Source organism: Paramormyrops kingsleyae, chromosome 17 (genome assembly GCF_048594095.1).
Source record: "Paramormyrops kingsleyae isolate MSU_618 chromosome 17, PKINGS_0.4, whole genome shotgun sequence".
Taxonomy (NCBI): domain Eukaryota; kingdom Metazoa; phylum Chordata; class Actinopteri; order Osteoglossiformes; family Mormyridae; genus Paramormyrops; species Paramormyrops kingsleyae.
In genome coordinates, this window is record NC_132813.1 from 3,479,070 (window position 1) to 3,496,064 (window position 16,995).

General features: G+C 41.3%; 2 protein-coding genes and 1 long non-coding RNA gene across 3 annotated transcripts; 1 reads left to right on the forward strand and 2 right to left on the reverse strand.

Annotated features, from left to right (window-relative positions):
* Nucleotides 1-1,007: 1,007 nt before the first annotated feature.
* On the reverse strand, nt 1,008-3,916 carry LOC111849170 (vomeronasal type-2 receptor 1-like). Its single transcript, XM_072701155.1, has 5 exons — nt 3,659-3,916; nt 2,736-3,542; nt 2,413-2,640; nt 2,018-2,141; nt 1,008-1,921 (listed from the first exon to the last, which is right to left on the reverse strand). The coding sequence occupies exons 1-5, from the start codon at nt 3,914-3,916 to the stop codon at nt 1,008-1,010; spliced, it is 2,331 nt and encodes a 776-aa protein (XP_072557256.1).
* Nucleotides 3,917-9,411: 5,495 nt separating this feature from the next.
* LOC111849176 (extracellular calcium-sensing receptor-like) lies at nt 9,412-13,288 on the reverse strand. Its single transcript, XM_072701151.1, has 6 exons — nt 13,066-13,288; nt 12,339-12,624; nt 11,069-11,881; nt 10,746-10,976; nt 10,481-10,604; nt 9,412-10,325 (listed from the first exon to the last, which is right to left on the reverse strand). The coding sequence occupies exons 1-6, from the start codon at nt 13,266-13,268 to the stop codon at nt 9,412-9,414; spliced, it is 2,571 nt and encodes an 856-aa protein (XP_072557252.1). The 5' UTR covers nt 13,269-13,288.
* Nucleotides 11,749-16,800, forward strand: LOC140578949 (uncharacterized). The gene is made up of 2 exons (XR_011983223.1): nt 11,749-11,828; nt 13,300-16,800. It is a non-coding gene; the product is annotated as an uncharacterized lncRNA (long non-coding RNA).
* The last annotated feature ends 195 nt before the right edge of the window (nt 16,801-16,995 follow it).

The following is a 16,995-nucleotide window of genomic DNA, read 5'->3' on the forward strand; positions in this document are numbered from 1 at the left end:
TCTTTATGCCTCCCCCAACTTGCTCTCTGTTGGTAAGAGTAAGCTGGCTGTGAAGGGCAGCCATCCATAGCAGAACCCAGGGAGCTGGGGGTTAAGGGCCTCGCTCAAGGACCTGCAGACATGCTGAGATTTTGCTTGAACTAGTGACCTTCTGATCACAGGCATAAAGGGTTAGCCCACTCAGTCACATTCCCGGCCCTTTTACATAATCCCGTAGTGAAGAAATGGTAATCCAATAAGAATTATCCTGATGTATATGGCTTTCTACCCACGATTTGATTTAATAATTTGGAAGGTCGGATTACATTATTTTGTCATTGGTAACATGTTTACAGTGTATTTAGATGCAGAAATGTTTTCAAGCCACAGTTACAAGAAACGTCAACAGACTATATGAAGATTATAGCGAATCTGACAGTTGATGACAACACTGTGCACTCCACAATTAATGTAGCCTGATCCCAATTACAGAGGATCTTTCAGAAAAAAAAATGTTTAAATGATTTACTATGAAACTTTTTTTTTTCAGAAAGAAATACAGGCAACCAAAAATTAACCTTCTCACCATTTTGAGGAAAGGTCAACAATTTACGGTCATTTTATCGCTTACTGTGAGAATATGTTTTATTTGTTTTAGATAATAAAGACAGAAACTACATGAATTCTCCAAAGGCAGTGAAGCATAAACAGCCAAAATGGCCACTTCCAGAGGTAGAAGAACACAGGGATGCTGGTGTAGAGATGGTAGGTCAGCAGTGTCTCTGTAGAGAGCAAGATCACACTCAGGGACTCATAGAGAGACAAATAATTTATATACAAGGCTGCAGTTTTAAAGGGATATTGAACATAGATTTTACAGTGTCTTTTGTTTCCTGTGATATAATTGCCATTTGCTATTATGTAATTAAAGTAAAACTAGCTGGTGAGCAGTATGCTGTGGTGATGTGCTCGTCTGCAGTTAAAGAAATGAATGGCCAGAATGTGTAACTTGCAATTAGGATTTATTCTTATAGAGACTTGGTGGGCATTTTACCCATCAGGCTTTTTCTAGAGTTTAACTCAGGCTTTAACAGAATAATGTAACATTTGGGAACAAAAATGCAGAAAAGAAGACCATAACTGGAAGCCAAAATAGCAAATATCTCCACAGCTACAGTGAACTTCCCAGGTGAGCTGACATAAGCTGGGATAAAGGTGATCCAGACGGCACAGAATATGAGCATGCTGAAGGTGATGAATTTGGCTTCATTAAAGTTGTCAGGCAGCTTCCTGGCCAGAAAAGCCAGTACAAAGCACAGGGCAGAGAGGAGACCAATGTACCCCAGCACAGCCCAGAAGCCCACTGCTGACCCCACATCACACTCTAGAATGATCTTGTCTTTGTAGTACTTCATGTTCTTGTTGGGGAAAGGAGGGGATAATGTTAACCAGAGCACACAAATTAGCACCTGTATGAGAGTGAATACAAGAACACTGAGCCTCTGCTGAGGAGGTCCAAACCATTTCATGACATTACTGCCTGGGAGTGTAGCCCTGAAGGCCATTAACACCACTATTGTTTTCCCCAGAACACAAGAGATACAGAGGACAAAGGTGATCCCAAACGCCGTGTGGCGCAGCATACAGAACCAGTGAGAGGGTCGGCCGATGAACGTGAGTGAGCAGAGGAAACACAGGGTCAGGGAAAAGAGCAGCAGGAAGCTCAGCTCAGAGTTGTTGGCTTTGACGATGGGCGTGTCCTTGTGTATGAAGAACACAGTGGCTACTAGTATGGTTAAACATGTCCCAAAAAGTGAGAAAATGACAAGCACTATTGCCATAGTTTCATCATAAGATAGATATTCAACTGTCTTTAATATACATCTGACTCTATATTCATTTGACCAGTATTCCAGATCACAAGGAATGCAGTCATTAGAATCTGTAAGAAAATTGGAATACAGTTATTGAAAAGTTTAATTATTGTTGGCAGTGTTTAACTTTTATTAGATGAGCATTCTGAAAACATATCCATTACCTGTAGCATTGCTGATTGTCCCATCAGCACAGGGTACACAGTCGTAGCAGCAGACAGGTTTTCCTCTCTGAACGGCCTTGCGGGTTCCTGGGGGACAGCTCTCACTGCACTTTGATCCGAGCTTCTGTGTGACAATAATAGATCATATTACATGCTTTAAATGGGCTTGTTGGAATTCAGCTAAAATGTAAATATATATCAGATTTTGCATGTGGTCTTTTGTGTGTCTTTGTTTTATTAACCATAATTATGAAATTGCTTGTATATTTTTTACTGATTTTTGGACACAACACAGGGGAAGTTATTGACGCAAATTGCTTACATAAACTATTCTATATAAATGCAATAAAAAAACTGCTAATAATGGAACTGTGTTTCCACCTGTCATATTATACCTGTGATTGTCCTCCAGCCCAAACTATGTTCCCTTGATCTAGGACAAACGTTTTATTTGAAGGCAACGAAGCATCATACATTCCAACTGTCTTAAACTTCATGGTTCCTGCATCAGTGAGGTGCCAGTTTACCAGTTCATATCTTGCTACTGGATCTCCATTAATGTCAAAGGACACCTGCTCACCATATTTGGTTGTGAAATTAACCTTTTCCAGATAGGCAAATACCTGTATTAAAAAAGTTGGCTTGAAATGGTTTTATTTAGACAGAGTTGAAAATGTACTTGTCCTACTGTGATCTAAGATTTTTCCTTGATTTTTACCTCCAGTGGTCTGAATTGGGGTCCATGACTGCCGTTGATGTTGAAGCGACCTACATTGTCTTCCAGGATATTGTGCAGAGCATGTGCAACTGCATAAACTGCTGCATATACTTTGTTGGATATTCTAAGATCAGATATATCTGTATATGGGTTTTTCAGGTCACTCAAGGTCTCATACCCAGTACAGAAAGTTGTATCAACCACATTACTGCTGCTCTCAAAAGAGCAGCTGAATGCTGTCTCCCAAAATTCCTTCAGAAGAGCGTTTCCTGGCTCCTTTTTTGGGTGGACCTTTATCAGAAACTCCTCCAATCCTTCTAACTTGCTTCTCCCTACTGCAAACCCAAGAGATCCCTTAAGGAAATTAAATTCTATTTTCTGTGCCAGGTTACTCGCCGTGATCCAAGACTCCGTGCCCACCCACTGTATGCCCGTTACATTCTGAAGAGCCAGCTCCTGGAGCAGTGGGAGTATATCTCCGAGAGCCACAAAAGCTACTATTACCTTTGCAGTTCCTTTTCTAATTGCTTCAATTGCCTTGAGTATTTTTTCTGTGGGATCTGTCCTGAAAACAGCCACAGAATATTCAATACAGATTCCCTCTCGTTCAGCACCCTCGACAAAAGTGGCCATTCCATTGTTTCCATAGTCACTGTCACTCCTGACAGCCCCCACCCAGGTCCAGCCAAAGTGTTTGACCAGCTGGACCAGTGCTCTGCTCTGGTAGTAGTCACTGGGAATGGTCCTGAAGAAGGACGGGTATTTTTGTCTGTTGCTCAGGCAGGCACAGGTGGCAAAGTGGCTGATCTATAGTAGCAGGAAGGAGGAAACAAATTAATCACATGCAGAAATTCTGGTAGCAAAAGCACATTGCGGTAAAGTGCCTGAGCTGCGCAGCCCAAAGAAAAGTGATAGTTACTTACCAATGGAAGGGAAAAAGGTCCAACTGTTGATGAGATAGCAATTGTTGGGGAAGACCCAGACTCCCCTATGATGGCCTGGACAGCTGCAGGTCTGGAGCAGGATGTATCAGTCAGGCTTTCCTCATAGCCGTTCATCAGAGCCATCGCTGACTGAATAGCCAAAAGGATTGAGCCACAGGCATCATATATCTTATAGCCCAGTGATACTTTGGGGAGGAGGTCTGTTCTGTTGTTTATTTCCTCAATGGCAAAGATCATTGCTTGGGCAAATTGAAATTCTCTGTAATTCAGACTAGAAAAGGGCCTTGTTTAAAATATTGGCAGAATCACGAGAGCTCAAATATTGCAAAGTACTATAATAAATGTAAATTATTCATTCTGGAAGTATAAGAAACAGTTGCATACATGGACATGCATATTTTCAACTTTAAACGTTATTTACCGAATAAAAAATGTTACTTTGTACATGTAATAGGTGCCGTATCTTTTTGTATGAAAGCTTGGTCAGTCTGTTTCTGAAAAGTAACCAGATGTTAAAATGATTGTAATTTACATGTCAGAGAAAGTCACATTTTTGTTGCTGTGATCACAAACCTGATGCAGGATGGAGCTTGTGGTTTGTAAGTGTATGAATAAATTCTCTCCTCTGTTCTTCTGTGGATGGAGAACACGCCACCAATCATGATGTCCCCTTCTGCCGACAACCCTGGAGGTACTGCCTGACCCTGGCGTCTGCAGGCTGGCACCACCACACCTACAGTGACTGCCAATGCCAGCAGTGCTGCCCATCGCTGCATCACACCTGTCATTGTGCTGCTCCCTGCAAGTAGGAGTCACCAAGTGGTCCGTTTTGTAGTGAGTAGATTGTCCTCTGGGGTACGGACTTCCCCTGTGGCCTGGCGTGGTCTTGTCTGTTCATCTTCCCATTAACCCAAACCTGAGCCAGCAGTAAATGGTCAATTAATAACACAGGTCTACAAAATTTTCAGGTGCCAAGGTTTTTTGAATGGATTTAGGGTATTTTGAGGGTACTGAATACAAAAATCACATTTGCTGAATTGGTTCTAGTTTTTGAGATTATGGACATCCATGAAAATAATGCATTCCCCCAATGCAACTTATGTGTAATAACAAATGCAATAGATTTTGGTCTGCCTTTTGACTCTTTAACAGTGTCTTAGATAATGAAATGAATGATGAAGCGTTGAAGTAGAGTTTGAAAATCAAATTAGAGTAAAGTTCACATTTGCGTGTTTGCATGTTCATTTATTGCTGTTGTTACTGTGGTGGTGTACACTCACCTAAAGGATTATTAGGAACACCATACTAATACGGTGTTTGACTCCCTTTCGCCTTCAGAACTGCCTTAATTCTACGTGGCATTGATTCAACAAGGTGCTGAAAGCATTCTTTAGAAATGTTGGCCCATATTGATAGAATAGCATCTTGCAGTTGATGGAGATTTGTGGGATGCACATCCAGGGCACGAAGCTCCCGTTCCACCACATCCCAAAGATGCTCTTTTGGGTTGAGATCTGGTGACTGTGGGGGCCATTTTAGTACAGTGAACTCATTGTCATGTTCAAGAAACCAATTTGAAATGATTCCAGCTTTGTGACATGGTGCATTATCCTTCTGGAAGTAGCCATCAGAGGATGGGTACATGGTGGTCATAAAGGGATGGACATGGTCAGAAACAATGCTCAGGTAGGCCGTGGCATTTAAACGATGCCCAATTGGCACTAAGGGGTCTAAAGTGTGCCAAGAAAACATCCCCCACACCATTACACCACCACCACCAGCCTGCACAGTGGTAACAAGGCATGATGGATCCATGTTCTCATTCTGTTTACGCCAAATTCTGACTCTACCATTTGATTGTTATAATTCCAGTCTTCAACTGTCCAATTTTGGTGAGCTTGTGCAAATTGTAACCTCTTTTTCCTATTTGTAGTGAAGATGAGTGGTACCCGGTGGGGTCTTCTGCTGTTGTAGCCCTTCCGCCTCAAGGTTGAGCGTGTTGTGGCTTCACAAATGCTTTGCTGCATACGTCGGTTGTAACGAGTGGTTATTTCAGTCAAAGTTGCTCTTCTATCAGCTTGAATCAGTCAGCCCATTCTCCTCTGACCTCTAGCATCAACAAGGCATTTTCGCCCACAGGACTGCCGCATACTGGATGTTTTTCCCTTTGCACACCATTCTTTGTAAACCCTAGAAATGGTTGTCCGTGAAAATCCCAGTAACTGAGCAGATTGTGAAATACTCTGGCACCAACAACCATGCCACGCTCAAAATTGCTTAAATCACCTTTCTTTCCCATTCTGACATTCAGTTTGGTGTTCAGGAGATTGTCTTGACCAGGACCACACCCCTAAATGCTTTGAAGCAACTGCCATGTGATTGGTTGATTAGATAATTGCATTAATGAGAAATTGAACAGGTGTTCCTAATAATCCTTTAGGTGAGTGTATATTCACCCAGATCAAATCTGCCAAGTTCTTCCAAAGGAAGGGCATCATGGGAACACCTGTCTGGTATTTAGCCAGAAATGGTTGAAATGCTTGTGATAGGGCCATGAAAAAATGTAGTTTGGCTAGAAGAAGGGGATCCATTCGGGCTTCACAAATGCAGTCAAAAGAAGATGTCCCTGGGTTTTTTTTACCTATTTTGACTGGTCCGCATATTTCACAATAGAAGGCCAGACTTCCAATGCTCATTCGACAGCTGGCAAATTCACAAGCCACCGATGGGTAGAGGGAACCCTGAGGATGATGTTACAGCTGTGAAGTCCTCTCTTCTGGCTGGTGCAGAGTGGAAAAGAAAATGTAGTGCTTTGAGCACCTTCTCCACCATCCACACTTCAAAACCAGTCTTGAATGAGTTGTGAAGGGTATGTAGGCCAGAACTTCATAAAATTACTAACTGTGTCCCAGCAAATTGCTCACCACAGTGTGAATGTCATCATTGGACATATAGGAGTGATGTCGGCTAACCGTTTGCAAAGCCCATAGCACTTCTGCTTTCAGTGTGTTGGTTGAGGAGAATGTACTGAAGGCATTGCTTGCCGTGGGATCCGGAGACACTGCCAAAGCGGGTGTAGGCCTATCTTTAAAGGTTTTACTTGCAGGACTGGCAAACAACTGAATGGGGACAGTTGTTGTCCGACTTTCGACAAAACGCTTGTGGTTCTCTTAGTGTTGTAGTTCTCGAGACCGGTCTTGGTCTCGAGACCAATTTTTTGTGGTCTCGGTCTTGTCTTGGTCTCGACTCTATTTGGTCTCGGTCTTGTCTTGGTCTCGGACATAGCGTCTCGATGGGATGGGGAAAAAAAGAGAAAACTGCACATCCTCACAGAACAGTATCATTATTTATTACGCGCCTCAATTCAAATGCAACCAGTCAGATGCATCCATTTCAAAAACGTTACATTTTATACATTTTCTCCACGGACACTGCCAGTGCTTCACAGTCCACAAACATCATACACATCGTATCATACAAAAAAATGTCCGAAAATGTCCGCGAAGTCTATAGCATAGTTATAATTCAAATAAATTAGGTATTTTACATTGATTAGAAAGCACGGTCTTGGAGGTGCAAGTCAATCTGGAGGCTCATTCTCTTCAATTCAAAGCAAAGGATCATTACATAGCTGTATTCATAGCTTACCCGAGGCCTCTGTCCCTGGTATAAGAGACTTAATATGAACATCTTTCTGGTACAGTACATCCCATCTCTTTCCCTTGACGAGGTCTGATAAAATGGTTATAGGAGAGGATTGCTGAGAATATTATTTTCCATCAGGTCTCGTAACTATGACAAATCTGGGAGATTTTAAATGAGAGACATATGGACATACGGACAATATAATTGAAAAGATAACATGAATTTGATTTAACGAGTAATGACACTTTACAGCAATGCCTTTTTTCTCTACAGTTGATCTGGGTAATGTGATGTCGATTCTAGCCCTAGTCTGTTTTCGGTCTTGGTCTTGGTCTCGACCAGTCTTGGTCTTGGTCTCGCCTTAGTGTGTCTTGGTCTTGGTCTTGGACTTGGTCTTGGTACCCTCAAGTCTCGGCAGTGTCTTGGTCTTGATACCCTCCGGTCTTGGCAATGTCTTGGTCTCGGTTTAGGCGGTCTTGACTACAACACTAGGTTCTCTCCCCTGATATGTGAGTCGATGGCTTTAGAGCCCATTGTTGCCAGTTTGATGACTTTTTTACAAAGGTCGCATCGCGCTTCGTAGACATTAATCATCTTTTTCAACCAGCCACAGTACTTTTTTTTTTGAAGCATTGACATTAATAACTAACCAATATTGTATTATTTAATCAAATCACACAACTTTTTCCTGTCACTGTTAGATATTTTGAATTTCTTTTTTGTATGATGTTACACTATTTACTTACTAGTTGTAACTAAAATAAAAATATTCTTGCAATTGTGAATGCTGTTTTTAAACATGTTGCGTTAATTAATGAATTAATTAAGTATTAAATATCTCAGAAACTAGAGCCAATCTGAAAAACCGAAGTCATATTCATAATCAGAACCATAAACTTAATATAAAACCGTTCAGGCATCTTTGGCACCAAAATCACTGTATACCAATGTAATTGGCATTTACCCACATTTGGGGTGTACTAATAATCTGATGTGCTGATGTTTACCCATTAACTCGTCTGAGGGTCTGAAACAGATATCTGACCCGAAATGTGTGTTGCCAGTCTGCATGGGTTCATATTTGACACTTTGCTTTATGTTTTGCACAATTTCCTGGTATTTATGATTTAATTGCATTTGTTTAGTTATTTGTTTAGGATTTAAAGGTAACTCTACTTGACAAGAAAATACTTAGTAATAACTCAGCTACTACTGAAGTATAAATCATGAACAAATATAGTGTGCTTGAGATAAAAGATGCATCACGATTCATTAATGATGAACAAACATGAGATCGGTATTTTCCATTTGTTTTCATTACTTGTTCCTTCAGTAGTTCACAAAGATTTACAGAATTAACAGATTTTGTAACAAATATGACTGCTTGGGGTAAAAGTTGCATTATTCATTAATGATGAAAAAGTATGAGAACAATTTTTAACGTGTTATTCTTGACTTTTCCCTTCAGTAGTTCTTTCAATATTTCACAAAGGTGTACACAATTAACATTAACCATGCTTCACAACTCATTAATGATGAATTAACGTGACATCAGTATGTAACTAAGACTTAGTTTGTGGTTAATTAATACATTAGTAATAGCATAATGCTATATTATTTGTGCCCTGTCAAGTAAAGTGTTACCAATTAAAATATAGCAACACCTCCCAGGTGGCTGACGCTGAGAGCAGGGACATGGCTGATGGTGCTTCCTCTAATTAGCGGTGTAGGCAGGGTAGCTGCTACACAGCAGTTACAGTTAAAAGAGAGCACCTGTGTACCTGCATGCTTCGTTGCCTTCAAATAAAAAGTACCTGTGAACGTGAGTTTACAGCATGTATGACACATATATTGGTATATCGTATGGCAATATGATTTAGAGAGGATGCATGGTAACAGCTCTGGGTTCTAGCATGAACAAGTTTAGACATACAGTAAAGTAACATAAATATCAAAATTGTGCTTCTATAACCCATGCAATTCGTACACATTTAATTTACTATGTTATGTAATTAAAACAGCTGCATTTGTCTGAAATATTCTCCAGAAATAGATCACGCAGAAGCCAGTCAAATACAAGTACATATTTATAATGCCTTTGATACCATTTTACTCATAACATGTTTTTTGTTATTTTTCTCTGGTTTTAGTAAAATGATGTAACATTTTGGTGCAAAAATGCAGAAAAGAAGGCCATAACTGGAAGCTAAAATAGCAAATATCTCGACGGCCACAGTGAACTTCCCAGGTGAGCTGACATAGGCTGGGATAAAGGTGATCCAGACGGCACAGAATATGATCATGCTGAAGGTGATGAATTTGGCTTCATTAAAGTTGTCAGGCAGCTTCCTGGCCAGAAAAGCCAGTACAAAGCACAGGGCAGAGAGGAGACCAATGTACCCCAGCACAGCCCAGAAGCCCACTGCTGACCCCACATCACACTCTAGAATGATCTTGTCTTTGTAGTACTTCATGTTCTTGTTGGGGAAAGGAGGGGATAATGTTAACCAGAGCACACAAATTAGCACCTGTATGAGAGTGAATACAAGAACACTGAGCCTCTGCTGAGGAGGTCCAAACCATTTCATGACATTACTGCCTGGGAGTGTAGCCCTGAAGGCCATTAACACCACTATTGTTTTCCCCAGAACACAAGAGATGCAGAGGACAAAGGTGATCCCAAACGCCGTGTGGCGCAGCATACAGGACCAGTGAGAGGGTCGGCCGATGAACGTGAGTGAGCAGAGGAAACACAGGGTCAGGGAAAAGAGCAGCAGGAAGCTCAGCTCAGTGTTATTGGCTCTGACAATAGGTGTGTGTCTGTAACAGAAGAATATTCCCCCAATTGTCATAGTAAGACAACCCCCAAATATAGAAAATGTTACCAACAGTATCCCCATAATTTCTTGGAAAGTAAGAAATTCAATAGTTTTCAAGTTACAGTCATTTCTTTCTTCATTTGAAGTGTATTCAGGAGGGCATGGGTCACACGTCACTGCATCTAAAAATGAAAATTTTGGTATTATTACTTTTACATTACTTTTATGAGGTGTTAAAAAGTAACAATTAGTAATAAGTAAAATAATAGTGTATTAGCACACGTTTCTTTTAAAATAATTAAAGTATTAGTGATAAAAATGTATGCTATAATCTCACTTGTGGTGTTACTGAATTCGCCATCTGCACAGGGGATACAGTCAAAGCAACAAATGGGTTTGCCTTTCACAAATGCTCTGCGGGTCCCAGGACAACAACTGTTACTGCACACTGACTTTGGTACCTGGAGGACAATAACACATGCAAATGCACACGTTCACATCAGTTCAGAGCAGTAATAATTTACTTTTAATTTTAATTAAATTTAAATTCAAGTAGCTTTGTTGTGTCCACATTGGATTTTTTTACTACTTCTGTGTCTTACCTCTCTCTGATCACCTGCCCAAATAGCACTGATGGTGTCCTTCATCAGAAATCTCTGTCCTTCTGACAGGGAAGCATCATACAGTCCTATTGTCTCAAACACTATATCACCCCTGGCACCTAGCTGCCAGTTCACCAGAGCATATCTGGCTACAGGGTCTCCCTGCTGATCAAAGTTAACTCTTTCCCCATGTGTGGTTGAGAAGTTCACCTTAGTCAAGTAATGTAGCACCTAAAGAAGATATTTGTATTTTTTAAAGAAAATGCCTGCTTAATCTCTATTGGAAATTGTGTGTATAAATTGAATGACTCGGTTACCTTTACCTGCCATGGTTGAATGTTTTTTCTGTCTGCGCAAGTTTTGTTCCAAAATGGCCCTTGTCCACTTCTGCACATGATAAGATTGTGGAGCGCATGAGCCACAGCATAAACGGCCCTGTACACGTTGTTAAGAAGGCTGGCATCTGACACATCGGTGAAGCGGGTCTCTGCTCCCCATAGAGACTCCTCTCCTGTGCAGGATTTCATGCTGCTCTGCTTCCTTGATGCCAACGTGCAGCTGAACACACTCTCCCAGAGCTCCACTAAACCAGTATTTCCAGGCCTGCTGGATGGACGGGCATCCATGAGAAACTCCCTCAGGCCTTGGATGTGCGCACTGGGGATGGCAAAGCCGATTGCACCCCCCACTACTGCATAACTCTTTGGGGAGGCGATATGCCTGTAAGTGATCCAGCCTTCGCTACCTACCCACTGGAAACCAGTCACGTTCTGTAGAAAAAGCTCTTCGATAAGGATATCCAAATCTGTGCCATCCGTAAAAGCAACTATAACTTTAGAGGTTGACTTTTTAATGGTTTCAACCGCATCAAGGAATTTTTGTCTAGGATCAGTTCTGTATATGGCCAGTGAGTATTCTATGCAGATTCCCTCTTTCTCAGCTGCATTGAGAAATGTGGTCATACCGTTGTTTCCATAGTCACTGTTGGTTCTGATGGCTCCCACCCAGTTCCAACCAAAGTGTTTGACCAGCTGGGCCAGTGCTCTGCTCTGGTAGTAGTCACTGGGAATGGTCCTGAAGAAGGTGGGGAACTCTTTTCTGTTGCTTAGACATGCACACGTGGCTGAATGACTGAGCTATAACCAACAAAATAAGCAAAAGTTCATATTTGTTAGCAGTTTCATAGATTTTACTCATCAAATGTGCTCAAGTGAGGGCAGCTTGGAGTTCATTTAGACACTAAAACCACAGAATAAAGTAAAAGACTTATTCGGGCACATGAAGTGTGGGGGGCTGGGGGTGCCTGATCAACTGACTCGCCCCATTTGCCGGGCAAAATTTACAGAGGGGAACCCCCCCACACACACATAAACACCAGGTCAACAAAATTTAGCCAGAGGATCACCCCCATTTGAGCACCTGTCCCTCAAAAAGTTTCTGCACAGCACCAAACCTATTATTAATGCCTTCTAATAAATCAACAAATAATTGTACTGGAAAATATTTATTTCAAACCTGAAAAGACATTAACCCCACAAATGAAAAATTTTCTTGACTTTTAAAAGTAGAGGTAAAGGGTTTTATTTTACTTACCACGGGTATATGAAAGGGTCCAACTGTTCTTGCAATACCTATAGTTGAAGTTGTTGTTGTGTCTCCAATCACAGCATGCACATTGGAAGGTTTCAGGCAGGCATTTGTCTCCTCCTCATGGCCATTCATCAGAGCCAATGAGGCCCTTACTGACAGGGGAATGCTGGGGCAAGAGTCATATATCCTGTAGCCCAGTGACACACCAGGGAGGATCTCTGAGCTGTTGTTTATCTCATCAATAGCAAAGATCATGGTTTGGGCATACTGCAGTTCCCCAGGATCCAGACTGTTTGGATGAATCAACAGACTTACCATAATGTTGACAATTTTATTATCAGGTTTTGTTAGTTATAATGATGATATCTACCTTTGTCCTAATAATCAAAAAACACTGGGTACTGGTCTTCCAGAACAGAGGACTACATGGAGTTATTGTTGACTGAAAAACTGAGTTGCAAGAAGTGATGAAAAATTCATTGTAATTTATTGCATTCCATTATTTTATATTTATGGTTTAACATTTCTCTCATTGTTCACATTTGTTACTACTTCATATTTTTAAATGAAACATGACGTTACTCATACATCTTTTTTTCCCTCTATTTTTCAAGTGTATAATGTACCACAGTAGAATGCTTTCCCATTTAATTTTGCCTGGAAGCTTACAGTATTACAGTAACACTTAAAAACCACATGCATCTAACATATCATCTCGATTCAGGCTTACCCTTCACAACCGATGTTTCCTGGGTTGGCTTGAAGAGTGGGGTTTACACTCAAAGGGTTTTGATGAAAAGAGAAAATGCCTCCTATTGTAACTTCACCTTCCCTTGTAAACTCTGCCAGTTCTTTAGTCCCATGAGGTCGGCACACAGGCTGTTCAGCACCAATAAGCAAAACCAGTAAAAGCACATCGGCCAACAATAGCATAGTGACACTTGTGTGCCTCTCTTACCCACAGGTTCCCGAGCCCTTGCTTCAGCAGTCATATTTATACATCTCTGCAAATGACACAACCAGAATTTAACCAAAGACCATGTCTCTGGTGAGTGTCACACCTCCCAGGGGGTGTACAGGAGCTCTTCCAGGACGTGGCTACATGGAGGAGTTTGACCTTGTACTGTACCACCAGAACTGAAATGAAGAGTGGCAAAGCATTTCTCTTGCACTCTGTGATGTAAAGATAAATTATTTTGCCAAAATGTAACTGATCGTATATAGCAAGCAAAGATCCATGATTGAAATTGTAGATGAATACAAATGTCCATGTTTTATTGTGGGACCAGGATTCAGGTTTCCGACCTAGTTACATGTGTGTGGAGTTTGTGTGTTCTCCACATGTGGTTGCGGTTTTCTCCAGACGCTCCCTACAGTCCAAAACAAAACATGCTAAGGTGAATTGGAGAGGCCAAATTGCCGTTAGGTGTGAATGTGTGTGCAAATGGTGTGTTTGCTCTAAAATGGGTTGGCGTCCCATGCTGAGTTATTCCCCATGTTGTACAGAATAGGCTCTGGGCCCCTGCGACCCTGCAAAAAGCAAGCAGGCACAGAAAAGTGATTGATGAGCTACAATTGTTATAGCATTGCTGTCATATTTTTAAGGAACAAAAAAAAATTAATTTACGAACAATAAAGTCACATTGTTTAAAAGACTGTAAAATATGTAAGGGATGAACCATGATGAAGTGTGCGGTTTTATTAAAATAATGAATGACAACTTGCAATGCACCCCAATGCAATGCAAAGGATTACAGGCAGTCCCCCAGTTATGAACGAGATCCATTCCCTAAGTCTGTCTTTAAATTGAATTTGCAGGTAAGTCGGAACAATAGTAATGCAGTATACAATAATACAGTAATAATAAAAGCAACTATATACGGTACTGTACTGTACCTCCAGCTGACAAATTACTGAAGCCACACAATGTATTCATGGTCGTCACTAAGTTGTGTGTGTGTTCATTATTACAGACCATTGTATTTAACCCAAATTTTTTATATAATAGGCTTTATGGCAGTCTGTTCATAAGTACAAGTTGTCTGTAAGTCAGACATTCTTAACCAGGGGACTGCCTGTATTTTCGTGTAACTGCACACCTTGAAGCTGTTTATCCCGCTTATACCATGACTAACAAGCAAAAAACAATAAGAAGAATAAACTAACAACAATTCATTTTACAGAAGAAGATTATTTTTCGGTTAGCATTCAATAATATTCCAATGTGCTCTTAAAAATATAGTCCCTATAAGGATACAGTGTCTGGTCGGGCTACTCACTGGAAATGGCAAATGCAGTAAGGTATGATGGAAACCATCAACAGACAGGCACTTGCGTTTTGAAAACGCAAATTATGGAAAATTATGCTGATAAGAATGACTGTTTCTTTAAGTAAAAAGCACAGATTTTATATTAATGTCTAACAAAACATTAAAACGCATTAATATTAGGGCTGGGAAAATTAATGGGTTAACGCGGATTAATCCATCATCTTGATTAATCAGATTAAAATTTTTAACGCAATTAACCCATCTGCAGCGCAGAATGACTCAAAATCCCTGAAATGTCTCTGTCACCCCATTTCGGGCAGGTTTGGTGCATTCCATTTGCCCTGGGAACTCGTATTCTGAGTCGGATTCTGGAGTTTTGAAGCCAGAAGTAACGACATGCGCGCTCCCCTTTCTCAAAGATCCGAGAAATATCTCGGACAGCACAGAGGATCTCGAGTTCAGTATACAGGATGGCTGCGCCTTTTATCAACAGAAGGGAAAGTTGTACTTTTATACTGTTTAAGCACTACTTCTCATTTGTGGCATATTAAATCAGTCGCACACACTATACCGTCCAACTTATCTGTGGACGTGTTGCTACGGAGTTTTATACGTAAAGCACCGCACGTAGTGTGTTATCAACTGATATTGCTAACAATGGAAAATAACCAGGCTAGAATTGGATTTCATGATTAGTCGGTTTATTTGTCGGATTTACAGTAGTTCGGGCTAATTGTATGTGAACGAAGATAAAGACTATTTAAACTGAGGTACCTTAAATCCGACAAGTTGTCCGGCTAAGCAAAAAATCTTGCTTTTTGATATGGGTCCATGGTATTGCACTTCTGTGGCAGATGGAATGCATCCGACTCGTGTTCAAGATGTTCAATAAACATGTTAAGTGCATATGTGAATTATAACTTTGCTCTCAGCAGAAGCGGACGCACTTCTCTCCCTCTCCCTCCCCTTATCTTCCCTGCTTTGCTCCTCTCGTCTCGTCTAGTCTACTGTCTTACTGTCTATACTTGAGAGACTCTCTCAGCCCTGCTCTTCAAAACTAAGGAAATTATGGATTTGATCAACTGGTCTCTCAACACAATTGACACCATCTTCTCGACGAGAAGCCCAGGTTCAGGGGAAACTGACTGTCCTGCAGGAACATACGCAGCTGGCTACACGATGGACGGATGGAAGAAGTGGAGGGTCATGTGTCTGGCAGCTCTTTCCGTGGAGGACATCGAAGACATTTACCTATTCGGAACCATGATTACAGGTCTGATGCTGATTGGATTAGGCATTGCCCTGACTTATCGGAAATTGAAGAAAACGGTGACAGCCGCTCAAAGCCCAACTAGGCTGGCCGGGATGATTGACGGACTTGGCAGAGCTGTTGGCGCCCAGACTATGGCTATAGATCACAAACTGGATAACATCACTGTGTCTAATGACCGCAGATTTAATAACATCACCGTGACTATGGACCGCAGATTTGATAACATCACGGAGAGGCTCATGGCTCTGCAAAGAATTTTGGATGGCGGAGACCAGCATGGACATTAGAGGGGCTGCGAAATTACAGTTTCTCGCCTGAAAACCCAAACAACCCCATTCTATCTGCTTTTGGCTCCCCCCTAATCAGCACGGGCCTTGGCCAAGGCCTCTGCTGAGCTCAACAACTCCCCCTGAAGAACAAGGCAGTGAGACTCTCTTGCATTCCTCTCCCCCAACCACAAGGACACCCTACCCCCATCCCACGCCTTCGCCGCTTCATACCCCCAGCGTGAACGAGCGGGTCCTTGTACAGCGCCGTTTGGCTGCAGGACCGGACGCCTGTTTGTCTATGCTGGACTACCTCCACCTCCCCATTCCCCTCCCCTGTTGCAAGTCTCGACTTTAGTGTTGCGAGATGTGGTGACTATGTGCTTATTGCTGAGGTGTTTTTTTTCTGTTCCTATATTGTACTCCCTACTGGAGTACAGTCTGGGGGATGTTTTTTTTATTCACCTCCACTCTCCTCACATAATCTTGTTTCTCTGAGTTTTCCTATAGCCCCCTCTCTTCCTGACCTGTCTACCCCCTATTTGTGTATGCGATGTTTGTATATGTATGGTCAGGTTGATGGCCAGTTTTTTCGCTGGTACTTGTGACTAGTGACATGGTGTATTGCAACAACAATAAAGGGTTTCATCAATCAATCATATAGTATATTCCCTTTTTTCTTGAGTCTGTTTTGCTCATGCAAAATGAAATGCGATTAATATAGATTAAAAATGAATGATATTTAATCATGATTAATCGAAATTAATCCACAGCAACCCTGTGATTAATCTGATTTAAAATTTTAATCGTTTGACAGCACTAATTAATATTAGGCTGCTGGAACTACCTGT

Excerpts from the sequence above, each read along its gene's own strand:
- LOC111849170 (XM_072701155.1), bottom strand. The coding sequence starts at position 3,916 with ATGATCTTTGCCATTGAGGAAATAAACAACAGAACAGACCTCCTCCCC. Across the intron at positions 3,543-3,658 it reads GACCTTTTTCCCTTCCATTG|ATCAGCCACTTTGCCACCTG; the intron begins GTAAGTAACTAT and ends CTGCTACTATAG. Across the intron at positions 2,142-2,412 it reads GGGCTGGAGGACAATCACAG|AAGCTCGGATCAAAGTGCAG; the intron begins GTATAATATGAC and ends ATTGTCACACAG.
- LOC111849176 (XM_072701151.1), bottom strand. The coding sequence starts at position 13,268 with ATGCTATTGTTGGCCGATGTGCTTTTACTGGTTTTGCTTATTGGTGCT. Across the intron at positions 11,882-12,338 it reads GACCCTTTCATATACCCGTG|CTCAGTCATTCAGCCACGTG; the intron begins GTAAGTAAAATA and ends TGTTGGTTATAG. Across the intron at positions 10,605-10,745 it reads GGGCAGGTGATCAGAGAGAG|GTACCAAAGTCAGTGTGCAG; the intron begins GTAAGACACAGA and ends ATTGTCCTCCAG.